This window comes from Diadema antillarum, unplaced genomic scaffold (assembly GCF_040938485.1).
Source record: "Diadema antillarum isolate AM-2024a unplaced genomic scaffold, OU_Dant_1.0 seq00001137_RagTag, whole genome shotgun sequence".
Lineage (NCBI taxonomy): Eukaryota > Metazoa > Echinodermata > Echinoidea > Diadematoida > Diadematidae > Diadema > Diadema antillarum.
This window is the reverse complement of record NW_027271949.1, coordinates 736,993-759,728: the sequence shown is the minus strand read 5'-3', so window position 1 is coordinate 759,728 and position 22,736 is coordinate 736,993. Positions and strand designations below refer to the sequence as shown.

The following is a 22,736-nucleotide window of genomic DNA, read 5'->3' as shown; positions in this document are numbered from 1 at the left end:
TATTTATTAGCAAAACAGCCAATGACGGAAGCTGTCTCATGAAAAACACCCTGTGTACAAAATGAATGCCAGATGAGTGTGTCAGAAAAAATGGGTCAGCAAATGGTGGAGCCCGACTGACACTTGCACACATTATGGCATGACAGTGAGTGCTGTTTAATGACACATAGTCAATTTTGGGTCATGTTGACTTACAAATACATGTTGCTCACAAAGTGCAGAATCTTCAGGACACACATTATCATGTCATGTTTATGCTACACTTATGCATTGTTCATGCATTGGTGTTCATTGCGATGACATTCCAGCAGTGGTCACTTTCTTAATCTTTTTTTCGACATGTGACTTCTTTGAAACTAGTTCATCGGGTAATTCCACACTGCCTAACAAACAGTTATTTTGGGCACATGTTGCGTGTAATTCACACTCTTGCTCTCATCTATCTTATGCAGGCCATTTCAGTCAGACTCCTCGTTCTTCTAGAAACCTTCCAAGATATAGAGGTAAGGATTTTGAATACAATACTGTAAAACCAATAACGTTTGCAGCATGAGACTGTCATGAATTGCCATTGGCAGTCAATGTATTGTGTGAAAAAACCTTCGGCATGCACCTTTCATTTCATGAATCTTGGCTTGCAAAATTCATGAAAGTTTCATGCGTGCCGAAAATTCTGGTTATATAGTATGTCATCAGTTGATTGGAAGAACTTTCAAATTATTCTGGCTTTCTTCTTCAGGGTATTTACACACACAGTTGCAGCGGACGACTATAATTAACTCCCCCAAAACCCACAAAACGTTTTGAATTTTCAACCGTCATCGAGGCAGTGCGAATTGGGCGTTCTCATTTTCACCAAAATTTCACCTTTTCATATCTCCGCTATACATTGACCAAAATCGCTCAAACTTTCAGTATCAATGCAAAATGATGATTTCTATCTACATACGAAAAATCATGAGAAGCGATTGAGAACTTTTTAAGTTATTCAACATTTCATGTTTCCCTGTCTCGGAAAACTACCCTCCGATTATTTCCAGACACATCTAGTCGCACCACTTAATATTCATGAAACTTGATATACATATTCATGAGACATGGGCGGACGTTAGCAGAGTGGTGTTTGCTTTGTCGAAGACCTACTATTGAAGTTACAAGTGAAAATAAACAAGGTATCTTGTCAGAAATCTCGGAGCAGCAAACGAGAATAATGACATCATATTCTAAGAAAAACTGATTTGCACTTGCGCAATGAATGGACTTTCCCATGCTGCTTCGATCCAGCGAGCTGATTGGTCGATGCAATGCAGCGTACTGTTACTGTGCGATGCGAGGTGGCTGCATGCTGCGGATGCCTAGTACACTGCACATGCATGCTATGAGAGGTCGCGGGGTGTCGATAAGTACAATTTAGCAGTGTGCTGCAGGGGACTTCGCCACCTCAAAAACAAGCACTTATGTTATCAGAACTGGCTTACTAAAAAGAAAGTAGCAAAAATGTGAATATCTACCAGATATGATACCAGCTATGATACCACTTGCAAATTCATGACATTGGATTATTCGGACTTTACGCAGATTTTACTGCACTAGTAAGTAACATTAAAACTACGAATTCCCAGTACGAGTTACGATCAGAGTCCAGCAGTGCCATACGGCACTGAAGTACAGGTGACGTGAGCGCAACAAAGATGTGGGTACGTAGGACTGTACCCTGTCTTCCTGTGTGCGAATGACTATGAAATTTCGTGCTCGGAACGAAGGTAGAAAGTGCACCTCTTTCGATTATTTCCAGACATATCCAGACGCATGACTTCTCGAATGTGATATTTTAGAGTTCCGTAAAGAAATACATACTTAGTAACATACTTGAAAGTTTTTTGTTGTTCACGAAGTCAAAATGTGAAATTTTAGCAACGATTTCTGACAATTATTTTCCGTTTTGAGAGTGAGATTATGCTCCATTTTGGAATATTTTATCGTCGTTATTTAAAAAAGGTAACATAATGGCAAGTTAAACTGAGGTTTTTACTTTTCATAACCGTTTGGATTATCAAAAAATATGAATTGATAGTTACAGCAGTTTTGCTGCGACACTTTCGAAGCAGTTTTCGTGCGAAACATGTTCATTCAAGAGGAAAGCGAGGTCACGTCAAAATGAAAACAGTGAGTTAATTGCACCCGTCCGCTGCGACTGCACACACACACACATAGAGCTTTTATATTGATCCCAACCATCCATGAATATGAAGCTTTATCATTTAATGATGGTGAATTCTGTTATTTGATTTGTAAATCAACCACGCTATATATCTCTTATTATGTAAATTAGGTCATTGTCAGCGTTGTATTTCATATTTTTGCAATTCGCATTCTAGTGCATTCTAAGGGCATAAAATGGGTTGTTTGGTTCAGATTCTTCCGAAAGCACCAAATTTGGCCCACCAATCCCTTGTATCATACTTCTTCTTTTTTTTTGATGGGGGCCAAAACTAATAACCCGTGGGGCAGCCATATAATAATAATACAGGGTACTTATAATGTGCCAATTCCACATAACTAACGTGCTCAAGGCGCAGTAGAAGAAGTGAGTTATGAAATACAAAAATCCTTACACAAACATGCACATGAAAATGAATGACACAGTAATGATGATGAAAAAAAAAAAACTCTTTAGATACAATTCTACTGGAAAACGGTTACAAACAAATGAGTCTTGAGGGCATCTTTAAAGGAGTCAACATTCGAAATGTAACGGATAGCTTGAGGCAACTGATTCCACAGGTATGGTGCAGCATGTACAAATGACCAATCCCCCCATGATTTCTTCATTTTTGGAACAACAAGCAATCTACATTCTGATGACCTTAAACATCTGGGAGGATTATGAAATGTCAGCAAATTAACATTGTACTCTGGGGCAGATCTGTGTATGCAATGAAAAACAAATAGTAATAATTCAAATACAATGCGAGATTCAATGGGTAACCAGTGGAATGAGGACAAAATAAGGGTAATGTGAGTATTTCTCCTGGTAAGGGTAACATTGTGAGCTGCTGAATTTTGCAATTTTTGTAACCGTGAAAGTTGAGATTGTGGTAGCTGAAATAGGAGTGCATTACCAAAGTCAAGTCGGACGATATAAGAGCATGAACTATTTTTCTGTGGCTGAACGAGTTAAATACTTGCAAATAATGCCCAATATTGGTGAAATCCAATATGGCCACCATCCAGGTTAAAGGTCAACTGCAATTACAAAACTGAAATAATGATAATGATAATGAATAACACTTATGTAGCACTTGATACTGATGTTTCTAGGGGCATCCATCTGGAAAAAAAAAATATTGAGGTAAGATACAGCGTTATGTACATATATAACGACAACAAAAATTAGAAATGAGTAGATAGATAAATTTTCAGCAATGATTTGAACTTCTCAACACTTTCAGCATTACGAATATACAGAGGGAGCTTATTTAAAAGAGATAGGAAAATAACAGAAAAAGCCCTATCGCCATAACAGGTACAGGTGCGGGGGCCAGTGATAATTGGAGAGTGAAGGAAGAACGGAGAGAATGGATTGAAATGGAGGAGCGGAAGGAAATCAAGTCTTTAAAATAAGATGGAGCAAAATTGCTACATCTCTTATAAACAATTAGAAGGACTTTAGAGGTGATACGTTGATGTATGGGGAGCCAGTGGAAGGATTGGAGAGCGGGAGTAATGTGGTCAGATCTTTTTGTAACAGTCACAAAATACAACTGTATTTTGAATTCTTTGAAAGGGTTTATTAACGATTCTGCTGTGAAGGAGTATTAGGGGTTAGAGAATGTGATTCTAATATCATTTCTGCAATGCAAGGTCACTTTCATCCCTCAACGTCACTTTCAAGGTCAAATTAGTGTCAAGACAGGCATTTAGGGCATTTATCGAAATGATGTGTATGAGCATTCAGCTGCAATTCACTGGTACCCCCATTTTTGCCCCGTATGTCATCTTTTCCATACTCCTTCAATGATCAATTATTACCAAGAGCGGTGCCATCCCCCTACTTATTGATGATAATTATGATAAATAAATGAAAATAATATATAGGTCTTATAATTAGCCATACAATTATGCATATCTATATATATATAGAGAGAGAGAGAGCCATGTATACAAGGCGTATAAAAAAAAACTTTACACTTTTGAAAAAATTTTCATGATTACATCTGAAAATGTTTCAGAGATTTTTTTCATATTTATGGATGCCCAATAGTCTCATCTATCAAGTGCAATCAACAAAACAAATGTTTGTTCACGCTTGGCTGAACACTGACGCTCTTTGTCCAGAGTGTGAAAAATGACTTGCGCCAAATTGAAAGGAGATGGAAAATTCAGCCAGCAGTCCAAATAAGTGTTCTCATTCAAACAAATTGCTCTTTTGCTCACAGTTTTGATGATGTTATGATAGTTGAGGAATTTTCTGGTGATTTTCTTTCACGTTTTAAATGATTTCATTGTGTTATGGAAGGTTGATTAACAACATCAAGATCTTTTAAGCACAGTTATCACAAATCATGCGCAGACATATCAAACCCACATGCCAGTCACTCAGTCAAGAAGAAAAGTACAAAATTAATGCATCCTCAGTTCATTCAATCAATACAATCAATCCAATCAATCAATCCAATCAATCAATCAATCAATCAATCCAATCAAGCAAGTGAGCAAGCAATCAATCATTCATTCAATCAATTAATCATTCATTTAATCAATCAATCAATCAGTCACAATTGTATGCATGTTTAAAGTGGCAGATCGACATAGGGAATATCACCTCCCCCCCCCCCCCCCCCGGTTTAAAGGGTGATCAATGTTTGAAAAACTGATTAATTTGTTAATTTATTCATTCAATCAGCCGATTGATTATTTCAGTGACTGAAAAGTGATTAATTTATTATTGGGTTGATTCACTGATTGATTGAACGACTCAATGACTGACTAACTGATATATTGGTTGATGTATTGATGGGTTGATTGATTGATTGATTGATTGATTGATTGATTGATTAATTGGTCAATCAATTGATTGATTAATGGGATGAATGGTTTGAATGTTGATTAATTTGGTACCACCACCACATTAATGAACAACTGGCATATGGTATTGATGTGTCCGTGTATTGTGAAAACTGTGCTTTAAAGATCTTGAAGTAATTACACACTCTAATTCTCACCAATTAATTTAGAAATGAAATAATTATAATTACGATAAAGCTGACAAAAAATCTCAGACTATCATAACATCAAAGCTTTAAGCAAGAGAGCAATTTGTTTGAATGGGAGCACTTATTTGGACTGCTGGCTGAATATTCCATCTTCTTTCAATTTGGCGCAAGTCATTTTTCACACTCTGGACAAAGAGCGTCAGTGTTTAGCCAAGCGTGAACAAAAATTTGTTTTGTTGATTGCACTTGATAGATGAGACTATTGGGCATCCATAAATATGAAAAAAAAAAAATCTTCCAAATATTTTGAAATGTAATTTAGACAATTTTTTCAAAAGTGTAACTTTTTTTGATAAGCTCTGTATAAGCTAGGGGAAGATCTGCGATCTTCCACTAGCTTCCATTGTGACATGTTTTTCCCTACTTTCTTAGTGTTCTTTGTGACATCTTATTTTGTGTGCTTTTTGTATTTTCCCTGCCTTCTTAGTATTCTTTGTGACGTCCTATTTTTTGTGCTACTTGTATACCGTGTATGTGCGCAAATTATTATGGGGCGCTACCATTGACGATGTATCTTTTATTTTGATTTATGTCATTTTCAATATAAAATCTGCTATTGATTTGCCAAAGCCCTATGGGCAAAAATTCATTAAAATGTCTTTCACTGAGTTTGATTACTACTATTTGGACTATATATATATATATATATATATATATATATATATATGTTATATAAATATATGAAAATTTTGAATGATGTACAATTGCCAATTTTCACACCTTATGGCACTCTTTCCCTTAGTACACACCACCTTAGTGCACACCAAGATGATCTAAGAAACCAGTTTCGTTCTTGTCATCTCAAAGCCTGGTAAATTTCCTTTCAGGAAATGTATGGGTTGGTATACTTTTGACTGATATTTTGCATTTGACGAGGACATAAATTGTAAAAATATGGTAAAAACGTTTTTTTCATAATTTTTTTTTTCAAACCAATGATGTTACTTTTTTAAGGTACGTGATTATCTGACTATTATCTGACCGTGTTCTGGATCTGACATATCTTGGGTATGTACCACAAAATTATAAGAAACCTATGAAGACGTATAGAATTACAGAGAACAAGTGAAATATCAAAGTCCTAAACAGACGAATGTCCGTGATGCTTTTATCTCTATCGCTGCGGCAAGTTCTACTTTGTTGTCCCGACTGTAATGTATACAAAAATTTGGTGTTCCACCTAATGTACATATCCTGCAAAACTTGTAGGTCTGCTGGCTGTACTTTCTGCTGTTACTTTTATGCAAGATTATACTCAGTTTACTTCATGGAGGTTTGTCCTCTATTTCCTGATAAAGATCGCAGCCCATTAAACGTTGTTGGCGATATTGTTCTCAGTCGTAATCAACTAAGATGTAGCCACATGGTAATATGTATGTTTTGAGTTTCTGTCCACCCCCTGTCAAATGTGAACCGAAATTACATTTTTGGACAAACCTCCGAGGAAAAAAAGAACATCCATGATGATTAAAGAATTATTGAATGGGGCACCATCTTGCTTTGATGGCACAGGTGAATCTTATTTTTGGCTCTCTAGCTGAGGAGCTGTATGCCATGTTTGGAGTGAACTGGGGCTTATCTGCCATTTTTGGACCATACGATTCACCGAAAACCAAGCAATTAGTGAATATTTTCTCTGAAAACCCACCTCTTGCTCTCTGAGGAATATATATGTTCAAAAGGTGTCAAATTTCTAATAATTTTGCATTGAAAATACCTTTTCACAAGTTTGAAAGAGTTTGGAAGGCTACGTACTCTCTATCGATTAGTTATCCGTCCTGGAACAGAACCCCGTTTGTAGAAAAAATGTCTGTGACAATTTTTGCAAACATCTGTGATGTAAACAATCCGACCGATAGGGATATTTTGTCTCAAAAGAGTTCTTTATTTTTTCAAGCTTTCAGCTCAAATAGCGAAAAGTAAAGTTTTACAAAGGAAACAATGAGCTTAGAGCAGCAGTTTCAGAATTTCTAAGACGGTATGTGATCATGATGAACAAACAGCTCAAAATTTATTTGCTATTTTATAATAATAATAATACAGGGTACTTATAATGCGCCAGTTCCACATAGTTAACGTGCTCAAGGCGCAGTAGAAGAGTAAGTTATGAAATACAAAAATCCTTACACAAACATGCACATGAAAATGAATGACACAATAATGATAATGAAAAAATATACATCATAATATACAATTCTACTGGAAAATGGTCATGAACAAATGAGTCTTGAGGGCAACTTTAAAGGAGTCAACATTCGAAATGTGACGGATAGCTTGAGGCAACTGATTCCACAGGTAAGGTCCAGCATGTGCAAATGACCGATCCCCCCATGATTTCTTCATTTTTGGAACAGCAAGCAATCTACAATCGGATTTTACACTTGTATTCCCTCAAATTATATAAATACAGCTAAATACTGAACACCAAGTCTTAGGAAACTGGAAGTTTGCATAATCTGTCATTTCTGTGCATTTAAATTTCTTTCTGATGAGGTTTTGGAGACAATCTGCACTGTTATAGGTTCTGAAAGTTTCGCTCACGGACATTTGGTCCAAGAAAAGAAATATCCGATAACTACAATTATATAATTATACAATTTTGCTCACAGATGTTCGTTGGTAGAAGAAGTCCATGGATTACATAGTAGGAGATAGAGGAACAGTGCCACTTTTTAGTGACAGATGCTCCCCATGTATATCTTTTGCGTAAGGTAGCTGCCATGTCAAACAGAACACATCCATTTTTGGTCTCCATCATGGACATTTGCTGTAATTACCATATAATCTATGCTTTTTTACACTCTTTTTTTCACTTTCACAATGATTTTTCTCTCATTCCCTATGTAGCCTGAACATGCTGCAAAAAGAAAAAAATAAATAAATACAAAAAGTGCTGCGCAGTCACATTTGGTATACATTGAAAGGAAAAGGATGAAATGACGGAAGAAGCCCGTAATGGGCGTCCGCATGTAGCAAGAAGAAACGTAAAAGTTTAAAAGAACGTGGAAGCAGTTGAGTGAAAATTACAAGAAACGGAGAAGGATCAACCTCCAACACGTATAGAAAAGAACTGCCAGTGCATTCTTGTTATGCCAAATTCCTCTGAAGGGGCTGTTTTTTGTTTGTTTGTTTTTTTATTCATCAACATTCTGTCATAAGAGAACAAAAAATAATGCAGTGCACAATTATTGTATGATGAAAAGATGCAAACCTTGCTTTTATCATTACATGGTGTTTTTTTGTACTCATCAATGAAAAGCAATGTTACTTTGCAATTCTATCTCATACATCTTTTTTTTTTTTTAATTATTACATTTGAGAGATCGTCAAGTTTTTGGTGCTTTTGTGCTTACTTTGAAAACTCATGTTTAATAAGTGATGATTTAGTAATAGGTTTAAGGTCGCAATTCGATACATTCGCTATTCCAAAGATTTGTTACTCGGAATGTCCGTTATTCCCTGGATTCATTATTCCAAAGTGCGTTATTCCGAGAATGAAAAAGAAGAGGGTTCCTAATAAATTCAGGAGGTTCCTTGTTCAAAAGGTTCTTATTCCGAAAGTTTGTTTATCTGGAATAAATCAAGAAGGTCCGTTCTTCTAAAAGTGGAATGGGCCCGATATTTGTTTAGATGAAAACGATTTGAGGTTTTTAAATCTGGAAGCTGTGGTTGTTTATTTATTTCTCCACATTTGGATTAACAAACTTCTTTTTCAAGTTCCAATAAGAAACTTTCGATTAACCTGCGGAGATGCCTATCATTTCCGAATAACAATTTAAGCTTCATGATTACGAAACTTAAATAATTTTCGGAATGACAAACCATATGAATAATGAGCTTTCAAAGTAACGCGCTACAAAATGTTTTTTTTTATAAGGAACCATATTGTATAATATCGAAGTCACAAACAGCAATCTAAGTTATACAGACTTAGTGTGTTTTGTTATGATGAAACTTCGGAGTAACAAACCTTATATCATTTCTGACTAATATAATAACACAAATTCTCCTCGGTGACAGTGTGTAAGGAGCAAACGCAAAGGGATTGCTGCTTAAACACACTGAAACATGAAGCGTTTGCCCTCCGCAGCTAAACTTCGTATTTCAATAACAGAGCACACTTCTTTTCTTCTTCTTTGTCAATTCTTTGTCATTTTCAGCTCTGACTGTGGTCGTCTTAAGAAAATTTGCACTGTTGACTTTAGATAAAAGATTTATTACCTGAATCTTCTTGATTACGAAATTTTGATAATGATATTCGATGTCAAGGATGTGCACTGTATCGCAATTACATGGGAGCGTTAAATTTTTTAAATCAGTCAACTCTCAATGCGATCTTGTTTTATGTCTTTTTTTCATACAGACTTGGGTTAATAACCGATCTTCAGTTAAGACATCTAGAACTGTAATACAACATGTCAAAACATTGTCAATTTATTTGTGTGATGGTATAATGAAAATAACGTGTGTGGAAATTTTTTTTAATTTCCAGAGTTTACCGATGGCCTGCTTACAACTGCCAAGACATGACATTTCATTTGATTCTTTTAACCTGAAGTGTAAATTTAGAAATGGTAGTCATTATAATTGCCAAGTTACTGTAACAGATTTGCTTGATGGAACATACTAATGACAAGGCGTAATATTTTATCAGATGGACTGTAAGTCACTGAGCTTACATGTACATTCGTACGTCTATCTATGCAATAGATGGAAAAAGTGTTTTCTTTGATTTCTCAGCATGAAAAGAGTAACAAGCTTTTACAATTGAGAATTGGTAATAATTATTTAGGATTTTGCAGAGGAGTTTGTTCTCAACATAAAATTTCTATTTGTTGCCAATAGAATGTGTTTCCAACTCCACAGAACTGCATTGTTCAATATCTTGTTTGTTCCGAATGTCCGTGAGCTATATGCGAACCTCCGTGATGAAAACTCTGCTATGTTTGTTTTGTTTTAGAGACTGCCTAGATCAGATACAAAAAAGCATCTTGTTATTTGGGAGTAAGGACTAAAGTGTGGGATAGTGAAATAAGAGGTCGAAATATTGAGTTTCTGTTAAATGCGCGTAAATTGGAGAAAGTGTTTAACGAAAGAGTTATATTTCAACAGAAACAACAAATTTGGTTAAATCTTCAGTCATCTACCCATTATGGACAGGTTAAGAGTACAAGCTCAATATTCTGCCAACACATACACATATCCCTTAAGATATTGACATTACCATTTGGAACTGAATCAGATCGATGCAAGCTATGTTAAATGGTATTCATATGTATATTATGCAGTAGCATTCCTCACAGATGTTCGATGCTCTGAACATGCTTAACTTCAGCGGTGAATAAAAACTTGTTCCTCTGGGAAGATCCTGGTATAATTGGGCTCATATTAAAGCTTGATTTATACTCTTTCAGGTAAGATAAATGATTTTGAGTAATTTTGAGTAATTTTTCTAATTTGGTGCTGTTTTGGCTCAATTGTACATCGTTCAAAATTCTGTCCCATGTATATACATATATATAGATGGTGTTATTAATAGCAAGTTTGTGATTGGCCAGATTGATACCACATGACGTGCGTAAATTGTGTTATAGTGTACAATAACTATCTTGTCTACATTTGGGCACTACTGCGCAGTCATAGCGTAGGGTACGTAAAGTCTAGTGTCTCTGTAGTACTGATAGCATATTTTCTATGCATACGTGGACAAGTAGTGCACACATGTAATAGGTGTATCGCTACAAGTATGCTATCGCTTCATACACACTGTGCCTATACGCTGCACCCCGCGTTCACATTAGTCCCCGCAATGTGGGGAAAGTCCCACGCTGCGGGACTTTCTCCTCCAAAACCATAATGTGAACACTCACTGGGACTTGTCCCCTTGTCCCCACGAAGCTAGTTGGGTACGGGGACAAGATTTGGAGGGGAGAGTGACCTTGGGGCGCAATTGATAGCGTCCAGCTGTGGTCATCAAATGTGCGCATGCGCCATGCCTGGTTTCAAGTGACAGAGCTCGCCCCAAGCCCCAATTGCCCCCACAGCTCGGGGACAGATGAAATAGCAGTCCGGACAGTCAGTCGTAAAAAAGATAAGATCTCTTGTGGCTGTCCCCGCAATGCGGGGACTTATGTGAATGCGGGGGCAGTGTAAGGCGTAGGCACAGTGTGTACGAAGCACAGCACAGGCATATACTCGCTGGGTACAGTCGATACACAACATCCCAACTTTAGTATTCCTAAAAGCAAGCAATCTGAAATGAAAGCCCCTTTTAAGGTCATAACACAACAGTGGAATATATAGAACCCTCCGTTGTATGGATGTTGACAACATCTTTATTTGCTTATTTTATTTTTGAGGAGGGTAGGCATCATTTTTTGATAACGTTGAGCAAATCATCAGAAAACACCCTATCTACTCAAGCAGCTCTGTATCAACACTTCAAAGATGAGTGCTGCTACAAGCGAGTTTCTACTGGAATCATGACACCATGGGTCATGATGTAATTCCTGACTCCAGGGAATGGAGTTGGAGTAAAGATGGCACTGATACATGGCAATTACTGTCAGCCCCTCTTCTCAATACTTCAGTCCCAAAATGCATTCTTCTGTACTACATCTGTTTCAAGGCATGCATAGGGAGGTAGAAAAAATGGAAATAGAAAAAAAATAAATGAATGAAAGACACAGATGCACATGTAGAGTAGGTGTCAGACGAGCCATGATCAGTAGTTTGATATTGCTGCAAAGTTAAAGCTGGGGGGGGGGGGGGGGGGGGGGAATAAAGGGCCTATCTGATGGGAGGAGACATTTTGATTTCAGCATCTCAAAGGAAAAGAAATGGTTTGTGCTCTCACAACTTAGGCAATTCCAGGGCAACATCCAAGACATCTCCAAACAAAAGGACAACTTATTTGCTTGGAAGTTCTGGGGATGTCGGCACAACTTTTGCAGTCACAGGGATTTATCAGAGACGTCTTCTCTCAGTGACTTCTCCATATCATCACCATTAGGTTATCAAGGGTCTCCATGAGTTTGGGGACGTCTCAAAGACGTTGCAGACAAACAGTTCCCACGACATGGCCACAAGACTAGTGATGGAGACGTCGCGGAGACATCTCTGAGACGAGTTGGAAGCCGGAAAAGGTCTCCACAAGAGCAAAAAATGTTTGATTCTCCTACAACTCCCGGAGATTCGACTTGTCTCCAGGAGACGTGCGTTGTAGAGATGTTGCAACCTGGTCGCAACATAATCTTCAGATTTTAAGCACAAATCACAAAATAATCATTACCTTGTCATTTGTACAAGCTATGAATATAGAAATATGATGATAATCAGAAAATATCTTTGCTTGAATTTTGTTGCTTAAAATTTGGATATACCAAAACATACATTTCTCTGACTGTGAAGATTCCCGGCATATTCAATAGCAATTCACTCTTAACCCATTATGATGGACTGATTTTGCTACAACACACATTTCCCATAGACACCTGCCCAAGTATACTCGGGACCCGTCCTCAATGGGTTAATGACACAGGAAATCGAAAGACATGTTAGCAAATGATCACCTATGTGATTGTGAAAGTTGTTAATGTATGAATGATAATACAACACTACACTGAACTGCAAACTCTGATAATATTCACAACTTGTACACAATATTTAAACAAATACTACTCTGAAAGTAAAGTTTTTATTTTAGATCTTACATATGGCATTTTTGCAACAGTATACACAATGCCAATCTTTTGGCAACTCTTTTCTTCTGATAGCTTGAAAGCAATGAGATTTTGACAGGAAGCAATATGAATATTTTCCAGAGGATTTAAACTAACTGTAGATACATAATGATCATTTATTGTCTGTGAAAGGTGTTAGTTAATGAATTTTTCTTATGTCTTGTTTCATTGTGTAGCTCATCTACATAGCAGTTAAAACAAAATAAAAGAACTTCACATTTGATTCTCATTGGGATATCTTAATGGGGGACATGACATTCTTCCAGATCTTGTGTATGAAGTGTTCTAGAATTGTGTTCCTAGAAAATGACTGATGATGTTCAAGATATGATTTCAAAGGTGTGTGCAGGCTTTCAAGTGATCCTACTCTTTCCTACTTTTTTACTGCTGTTCCTACATTTCCTTTTTTTTTTTGCTTGAAATCCCACTTTTTCCTACTTTTTTGGTTAAAAGCCCTCAAAAAATGTGCAAGGCTACTTGAATAGTTGATATTCAGAATTTTTAGTGGCCCTGGGCTACTGCTGTCAAGCCCTGATCATGTGAAACTGTCATCTCACATTGCCAAGACATACTCTAGACCTATTGGCAGAACCATGTTATATGGCAAAGGCATGCAAGTCACATAGTGATGTTTCTAGTGTTTTCTTTGATGTGCATTGTATCAACATCCTATAGTGAAACAACTCAGGGGATACACCATCATTATGTGGTAACAGATATTTCTAGTTGGTGATCATTGGAATGTCATTGTGTCAGCTGGCATGGTGCCTTTCAAGGGAGAGGTGCTGTTCCATGATTATGCTATGTTACATGTTCATCAATTCCTAGATATGTTAAATGTTGTTTGTTGTCAGTGTCAGTTTGACCTGTTGAATCCTGTTCAGAAAAGCATCCTTTATTTCAGTCCCTATAGTAAGTCATCCATTGCATACGTCCTGTTCAAGAGTTGTTGTGTCCAGGTGTTTTTATGCCTCCGCCACGAAGTGGTGCCAGAGGCATTATGTGTTCGGGTTGTCCGTCCTTCCGTCCGTCCGTAATGAATTTTGTGGACAGCATATCTTAAAAAAAAAACTTTGAGGTATCCTAATGAAACTTGGCATGTATGTGTATTAGGGGGTTAAGTTGTGCTTATCAACTCTTTGGTGAACATGTTCAAGGTCGAAGGTCAAGGTCAAAAGCTCAACATTTCACTATTTCCCCCATATCAATGCAGTGCCTGAAGATATTTTCTTGAAACTTAGTGTATACATGTATTACTCAATTAAGACTCTCTGGTGAAAGTTTGGGGTCATGAGGTCAAAGGTCAAAATGTAAAGTAAAAATGTTCAAATTTCACTTTTTTATCCATATCTTGGAAATGGTTCAAGGTTTCTTCATGGAACATAGTATATATGCATGCACTGACTGGCAGTGATTTTCTAGGGAATTTTGGGTTCATGGGGTCAAAGGTCAAGGGCAACACTTCAATTTCCCTCATATTTATGCAATGCCTACAGGATTATTATTAACTTTGTTGTATGCATGTATAACCCAATAGAAATTCTCTGGGAAGTTTTTTTTTTTTTTTTTGCCAAAAGGTCAAAGGTCAAAGATCAAGTAAAAGTGCTGAACTTTACTTTTTCCTCCATATCCTGGAAGTGGCTCAAGTTATCTTGAAACTTACTACCTGGTACATATTTATACATGTTCTGCCTGACAGTAATTATCATATGAATTTTAGGGTCAAAGGTCAAGGGTCAAAGGCCAGATGAAAATGATAACAATTTACTATTCAATATAGAAATTGCACTTTTTCTTCGTACCTTGACAAATACTAAATGCATTTAAACTTATGACAGGGTCAAAGTCAAGTAAGTGTCCTAAAATTCCCAAATACTAGTACATGCTCTCCCATTCATCCAATTAAACCTAGATCAAGGAAGGTGAACATTCAGCACTTTTGTGACAAACATGCCATATTAATATTTTGCCAATTTTGTGAAAATGTAATCACACATTGAACACATGAACTATAGACCTATCAGGAGAATCATGCATTATGGCAGAGACATACCAGTCGCCATAGCGACATTTCTAGTTCTGTATTATTTCTCTAACTGCCAGATTGTCGGTAATGTCAATGAGAAATGTTTTCCATTTTTATCACAGCCAAATAGATCTGAAATGATGCAAATTGTCATGGAAACTGTCAACCTGTGGGATGGTAAGATGTTTTCATTGCTGTTTCATTAGCAAATGTGAATCATATTTTCTCCTTATGCTATATTTACGCCATGTTCCCATAGCCATGCCAGTCCCGTTCCAGGCCACCGTGAAGAAAATGGGATGGACGTGTGACAACGCGGGGGGATGTGATGAACAAACATTCAAATGTCGTAATTGCCGTGGATGCTGTGTCAGATTTTTAAACTGTCAACATATTTGCAATGGCAGTCATGGTGCTGATTAGAGACCAAGGCCGTTATAACATGGGGTGAACGCAGCACAATGTGACAGCTTGTAACAGGCTGTAGCAAAACTTAGCAGTGGTCCATAGTGGAACCTGACTAGAAGTATGTGCAGTCTAGCCAGTCCAAACTCCGTGAAAAACAGTACTGTAAAAGTGGATATTTTCGCACTACTAATTTTTTGCACTCAGCTGGGTAAGTTGAGTTTCGCCTGTTTTTAATTCTGTGGAATTAAGACATCAACTAATGGAACTCATGGCAAGCAAAAATGTTTGCATGCTTTTATTTTTACACTAGTTTCTTGTTGGGCGAATTGCGCAAAAATTTCAACACCACAAAAATTTCCACTTTTACAGTATCTGATAGCTAAAATTTTCACTTGAGTGAGGACGGGAATGAATAGGACTAGATTACTTCGGAAAGAAAAGGAGAATATCGCTCCTGCCCGCGGCACATTACGTTTCAAGCAAACGGGGCTACCATGGCTGCCGGAAACATGGTGTAAGCATAGCATTACTGACACATCTAGCTAAATTTTCCATTTACACCTTAAGCCATCTTGATGCTGCTCTATATAAAGTGGTGTAGGCTGGCTTTCCAGCAGGTATTTTAATAATGTGTTTGTTTGTTTGGGTTTTTTTTTTTGTAAGTTTCTGTATTTTATTGAAAGGGGGGTCCTTCTATTAAAGTGTCTTGAGCGTTAGATTGTTAACTTGAGCATAAGTGTTGTCATTTACAAATTTTGTTAATGATTGTGTGGTTTCATTATTTTTCTCAACTTTCTACCCATATGAAGTATGCATGAAAAACCCTACACAACTTTTTAAAATGGTCTGCAGTAGCATGGATACAGTGTGCCAAATTATAGTATACCAGTGTCAGAATAACCAGAATAAACCACTTTTACAGTAGACCATTTACTTTAAAAACTCTTTCTTCTCTCTTATAAATGACATTTCTGGATTCAGGCATTAAGATCTGGTATGGCAGTGTGTTGGAAATATCCACTTAAATGAATTAGACCCCGTTTACAGTGCGGGGCTCGACCGAGTCGCGGCCGAGCCCGGCCTCAATTGCGGGGCCGAGCCCCGCAATTCTGTCTGTTTACAGTGTGGGGCTGGGCCCGGGCTTTTCATTCAAACCTTTCAATATTTTGTTGTAGTGGCGCTCTGCTTGTAAACAAACGCAATTTGGTATAGTCTGGTTTTCAGACCCTTTGCCAACTGGATTCCATGGTGACGAAGTCGCCGTTCGGGCAAAGGCCTTTGCCGAAGGAAAAATTCTTTGCAGGACAAAACCACCTTAAACTATACTAGTTTTTGACGTTGAGGGGGTTAATATTCTGAATAGCGAAATAGTACGGGCAGAGGGTCTGGAAGCCAGACTAAAATTGGCCGCGCATTCGGCCCAATTTACTGTTTACACTGAGAAAAGGCCGAGCTCGGACGCGGCCGAGGCCACCTCCAGAGCGTAGCCAAATGTGCGGCCAATTTTGGCCCCGTGTTTGGCCTTTTGCGTGTTTACACTGAAATGAAGGCGGGCTTGGCCACGGCCAAGCCACGGCCCAGCCCCGCACTGTAAAGGGGGTCTTATATGTCATTTTCAGCTGAGAATCTCTTCTTACGATACTTCAACACCACTATAAAATTTCACATAATGTTTGTTTGTGGTGTGATGCACATATGTGACCGTGCACCTCAAAACGAACATAAAGTCGCACACACTGATTTTGCGTGAGGACTGAAAATAAGTGAAATGGGTCAACCTAGCCTAATTTGACTTTTTCATATTTTCTGAAAGAGCGGGTCTTCTTTTACATTATGCTAAAATTTGGTATCATACAACGGGCAGGAAAGTGTGTTTTTAGCAGTTTATCTCGAACATTTTTGGTAGAATAGTGTGATTAGGTGTGTCTTTAGAATCCCTTTTTCATTTCTGAAAAACCTTGTCCACACTCTTCACTTTCAACTGTAATAACTTTTGAAAGGATAGTGCTACTGCTTTGAAAGTTGGCATTAATTATGGACAGAATGTGTTAGTGAGGCATGTTTAATTTCAGTTTAATTTGATAATCCCTTCATTGTTGTTACTCTGGTGGTTTACTTCCTGTTTTTTGTCCCATTCATCGCACAGCCAGCACGGTTTGGTAAAGATTAAGCGCTTGAATAGACACTGTACTTCAGAGCCTCTTTTCTCAGTTCACACTTTCCTGAGTTTGTGCTTTCTTTCCAATATTTAGATAGGCTAGGAGGGTCCGTTTGATTTGAGTTATACATCATTTTAAAGCTTAAAATCAGCTCTTTCAGAATATGGTCTAAAGTAAAATTCATGTCTGGCGACTTTTTGTTTGTTTTGAGGTGCAGAGTCACATATGGTAATGTGTGATGAACACTTGTTTAACAAATACCCATGGAACAGAGTGCAACATCCATCTGAGAGCAAGAATGGATCATTGAATGATCTGGATTGGATTTGATCAAAAAAAGAAGAATTGTGCCGCAGTCCTTGCCGCTACACAGAATTCTCTGCATATAACATTAGCAGCTATTCAAAGACTTCTAGCTCACCCGCCCAAATGTTTTTTATTTAATTACACATTTCCATATTGTGGACTAAAATTGATTGTTGACAAGTTTAGGTGCATGTCGTATGCCTATTCAATGTCTAAATTGTGGTACAGAGTGTCATAACAGACTATCTTGAAGAGTCAATACTAGTCTTCTTGAACATAGCTCTTGCAAAGTTGAAGAAGCTTACTGGCAAGATGATAACTGTATTCTCTGCAGTTCAAAATACATTGTAGTATATATCTTGATATTCTTTCAACACATGGAAATAATGACTCATGTTTCCACCACTTTCTTTCACTTACCGGGTTTTGCACCTCTCAAACTATATGTTTCTCTTTATCAATTTGCAGCTCAAGGCTCCATTACTATGTTACAGGAAGAACTTCAAAAGAGGATATTGGAAGTGCTCAAACTCTGCCGGAATTCCAGCAAAACCTTTACTCCCTCGAACATCAGCCACCACGTTTCCAATGAAATTCCAGATGACCCCTTGGTATATGACATGGCAGCTGAGACACAAGATCTTAACAGTGAAGTCACCAATGACAACTGCTCAAATGAACTAGACCTGCTGCCTTCACCAAGTAGCTCCTCTGACTTGCAAGAATATTCTGAATGTGATATTATTACTGATGGAAACAGTGAGTTCAATGTCATGCAGGATGACTTCATGAATGAAGACAATGAGGTGACAGCATTGTAAACTGGTGATGCACTGAAGCATGTTAGTGAGTGAAACAGAAGTTACTGATTCAAATGACTACAACCTGTCAACTTTAACTTTGTGTCAAGATTATGTCTGAAGCCGATGCACATTCACATGAGTGTTAAGCTTGATTGAATTGGTGCCAGATGCATTTGGTACTGGATATTCTGTGGACATACCTCATGTGTCTCATGTGACAGCTTTGAAATCTATGCAGGATGAGATGGAGGTTATATGTATTATCCTCAGATGTAACAGGAATTTGGGGATTTGTTTGATGTAGAGTTAAAATGAGAAGTAGGGTAGATTAGCTGTTACAATTTTTTTTTGCATGAATTGAAGCATGTGTGTTAAATAATGTGAAGCGTTATATATATTGCTCTCATTTGACATGGACTTTTCACAAACGGGAAAGTTTGCATTACACTTGTATATCTTTTATTGTAACTGATATTTTCAACATTTTTGAATACCCATTATCATAGCAATCATGCCTCCATCAGCAAGAAATGAAGATGGCTTATATCATATGTGTTGGGCAAGCTGCACATTGAGTTATAGTTTATGGTTACTACTCCACAGAATAAAATTCTCCTAGTTTCTCTATGAATGAGATAAAGCCTGGTTCACATGTCGACTTGATGGTGCAAATTTGTAAGACATATTTTATGTGCATGTCAATTACAGTGTTTGATGATATAGTGACCACATTTTGCTGCTTTAACCTTGTACAACAAATTACATCTGTACTTTCTTCATAGTATTTGAGAAAACGGGTACATGGGACAACATTAAGGCAGGGACTTGCATAACAGGACAAATATATTGGCAGCCATCATGGTTTGTGACCTAGGGAGTAAACTATTTCTACATCTATTGAATGAAACCTAAGTAAGTATTATGAGGAAGATGTTAAAGACAACATGACCATCAGTTGCAATGGCAACCATCCTTTTGCTATTACATCCTGGAAAAGTAAAATAGTGTTTATGCCACATATTTCATGGGCATGATATTTTGCACTTGGAGATTTTTACAAAATTTTTGAGAGAGACAGAATTCGCAATGAGAAATGGGATGAGAAAGAAGTGCTATCCCTATCAAGACAAAACTTGATTTCCCACCTTGGAGATGATATGTAGAGATATTTGTCTCAGAAAAAGGCCAAATATTCTTGAGTTATTGATTTTATCTTTATATATCTGTCAACTCCCAAAATAAAGGCACCATGGCCAGGTGTAACAGTAAGATATTCTACAGTTTGGTACATCCAAGATGAACACTGATTTATATCATTTCTGTTACCTAAACCTGAACTTGCAAACAACTTTAACATGCTTCTCCCTCCCCAAATTGTCACTTCCCAATATCCTGAAGTGAGAAGATATTATTCAATATATTTAAGTTCATTTCAGTTATGATCCTTATCCAGCATAAATTGTCATGGCTCAAAGGCTGTTTTGTACAGAAGATATTGTATGTTTCAAACATGTTTCTATTACTATTACACATCTTTGATGTTCTTATAAAAAAGGGAAAATATTGTAGAATGTTAAGAGATGCACATTATTTTGCTTGCAGGAAACATAAGTAAGACCTCAAAATTTTATGAATGACAATATTCCCTGGTGATGGGATTACAAAAATTTTATTTTTTAGAATGCTAAATGATTTTGATTTAGAATGTATGTATTTAAAGGGGTAGTATAGTATTGGTTGAGGAAAGGATTCAGTTTTTAACTTTTTGCGAGATACATAAAAACCACTTCATGAAATGTTAAAAAGCATACAACTCCATGATGAATTTTAAGTTTATTTGAAGAAAATAGGATTTGAAATGGCTGACAAATCCAAAAACATAGTAAAACAAAGCAAGATTGGTCCCACCTTTTATTAGGATTGTTTTGGATATCTCAGCTTATTCAAATCCGATTTTCATCAAATGAATTATGAATTCCTCTTGGAATATATGCTCTTTCATATTTCAGAGAGGATTTTTATCATTTCAAAAAATCATCAAAAAATGTTGGAAACCTGAAACCTCATCTCAACTGAAACATTGCCATCCCTTTAAAAGGAATGGAGAGTTAATATTAATGATAGTATGATAAGTATGTTCAAAGAACAAATTAAAAGCAAAGTGAATGCATGTCGTACAATATGCACTCAATATAGAATGTTAATCAAAACTACTTTGAGATTTGGTAAGATCATTCACTCTTACAAGAGGTTTAAATATAGATGTATTGCATTGTCACAAAAATATATTACTCATAGAAAATGAGAGGATAATGGAAAAAAGTTTGATTAAAACAGTTGGCAAGAGATGTGAGTACAGGAAGAGTTGAAAGGAGAAAAAGGACATTAGGAAAGAAATATAGCTAGAAGAAGAGAGCAATACAGGGAGAGAAATATAGTGATGCTGCGAATTACAGACAAAATATATTGAGATTGGTATATCAGTAAATTGTGCTAGAGCACGAAGGAATGCTAATGCATTATGTACATTTTGTTTACCATTATAGTTGAGGAAATATACTCATATGTCTCACATTTCCATAGTGTGATGGTATTTGTATTATGATTTTTTTAAATAAAAATTAACTATATTGTAGCTGTCTCTATTGCAATAAAAGATTGCAAAGAACAAGATTTTTACCATTGGAGCAGCTTGTGAGAAAAATTAATCAGAATATCCTTTCCTTGTTTTTCTCTACATTTTTGGTTTTCTGTGAGTGCACCACTCCTAATGGACTCTCACAGGTGTACTGATCATGGTAAAACTGCAATCATATTATGTTAGTTTAAAGTTATGGTATGGTAAATATTGTGAAGTTGGCAATTCACTCAGTTTTTATGCCTCCACCACAAAGTGTGGCCGGAAGCATTATGTTTTTGGGTTGTCCGTCCGTCCGTCCTTCCATCTGTCCTTTCGTCCATAATAAATTTTTTGGACAGTGTAACTAAAAACTAAACAACTGTTGAATGTATCCTAATGAAACTTGGCATGTACATGTATGAGTGGGCAAAGTTGTGCCTATCAACTTTTGGGGGCACATGCTCAAGGTCAAAGTCAAATGCTCAAGATTGTACTATATCCCCATATCTATGCACTGCCTGTGCCTGTGAAGATATGTATTGCCTGTTAAAGATTCTCTAAAGAAAGTTTTGGGCCGTGAGGTCAAAGGTCAAGTGAAATGCTAAAATTTCACTTTTTCCCCCATATCTTAGAAATGGTTTATGGATTTTAGCACATATGCATGTACTATCTGACAGTGATTATCTTGGGAATTTTGAGGTCATGGGTCAAGGTCAACTCCTCAAAATGTCAATATTTCTCTCATGCAATGCCTAAAGATATTTTTGAAACCTAATGTATACAGCTTTGTAAAAGCAATACATGAGTTAAGAAAGAGAAAGAGAAAGTTTTGGGCCATGAGGTCACAGGTCAAGGTCATTTTGAAATTTAAGTATTTCCCTAATATCTATGCAATGCCTGGAGGTATTTTCTTGAAACTTTGTGTATTGTATTGCCTGATAAAGATTATCTAGAGAAAGTTTGGGGCCTTGAGGTCAAAGTTCCAAGGTCAAGTGAAAATTCTAAATTTCACTTCTTCCTCCATATCTTTGATATAGCTCAAGGTATCATTATTAAACTAATACATATTTATGCATATGTACATAGGCTATTTATGCACTCTCAGGCAATAGCCTGCCAGTGATTCTCCTGAGAATCAAGTACAGTGCACTCCTATTACAATGAAATCCTTGGGACCAGTAGTTTTCTTTCATTATAACGAAATTATGTTATAACCGAACCAATACTGTATATGATGAAAACATGCAAACCATGCGTATATTGTATGTTGTTTAACCCTTTCTGTGCCAATGAGTCAAATGTGTACAAATTTGACACACAAACCTATGAGCAGGTAACATGACATGGCACACAGAGGGTTAATAAATACTCATACATTGGAAAACTGTATCAAATG

The 22,736-nt window shown here is 36.9% G+C and overlaps 1 protein-coding gene across 1 annotated transcript in view; it reads left to right on the top strand.

The window, feature by feature from the left end:
* Positions 1 to 19,038, top strand: part of LOC139744111 (uncharacterized) — a 226,970-nt gene extending 207,932 nt beyond the window's left edge. Inside the window, exons 30-32 of the mRNA XM_071654568.1 lie at positions 453 to 503; positions 15,167 to 15,221; positions 18,386 to 19,038. Of these exons, the coding sequence (XP_071510669.1) occupies positions 453 to 503; positions 15,167 to 15,221; positions 18,386 to 18,738 (459 nt within the window). The 3' untranslated portion in view covers positions 18,739 to 19,038. The remainder of the gene's footprint in view (positions 1 to 452; positions 504 to 15,166; positions 15,222 to 18,385) is intronic.
* The last annotated feature ends 3,698 nt before the right edge of the window (positions 19,039 to 22,736 follow it).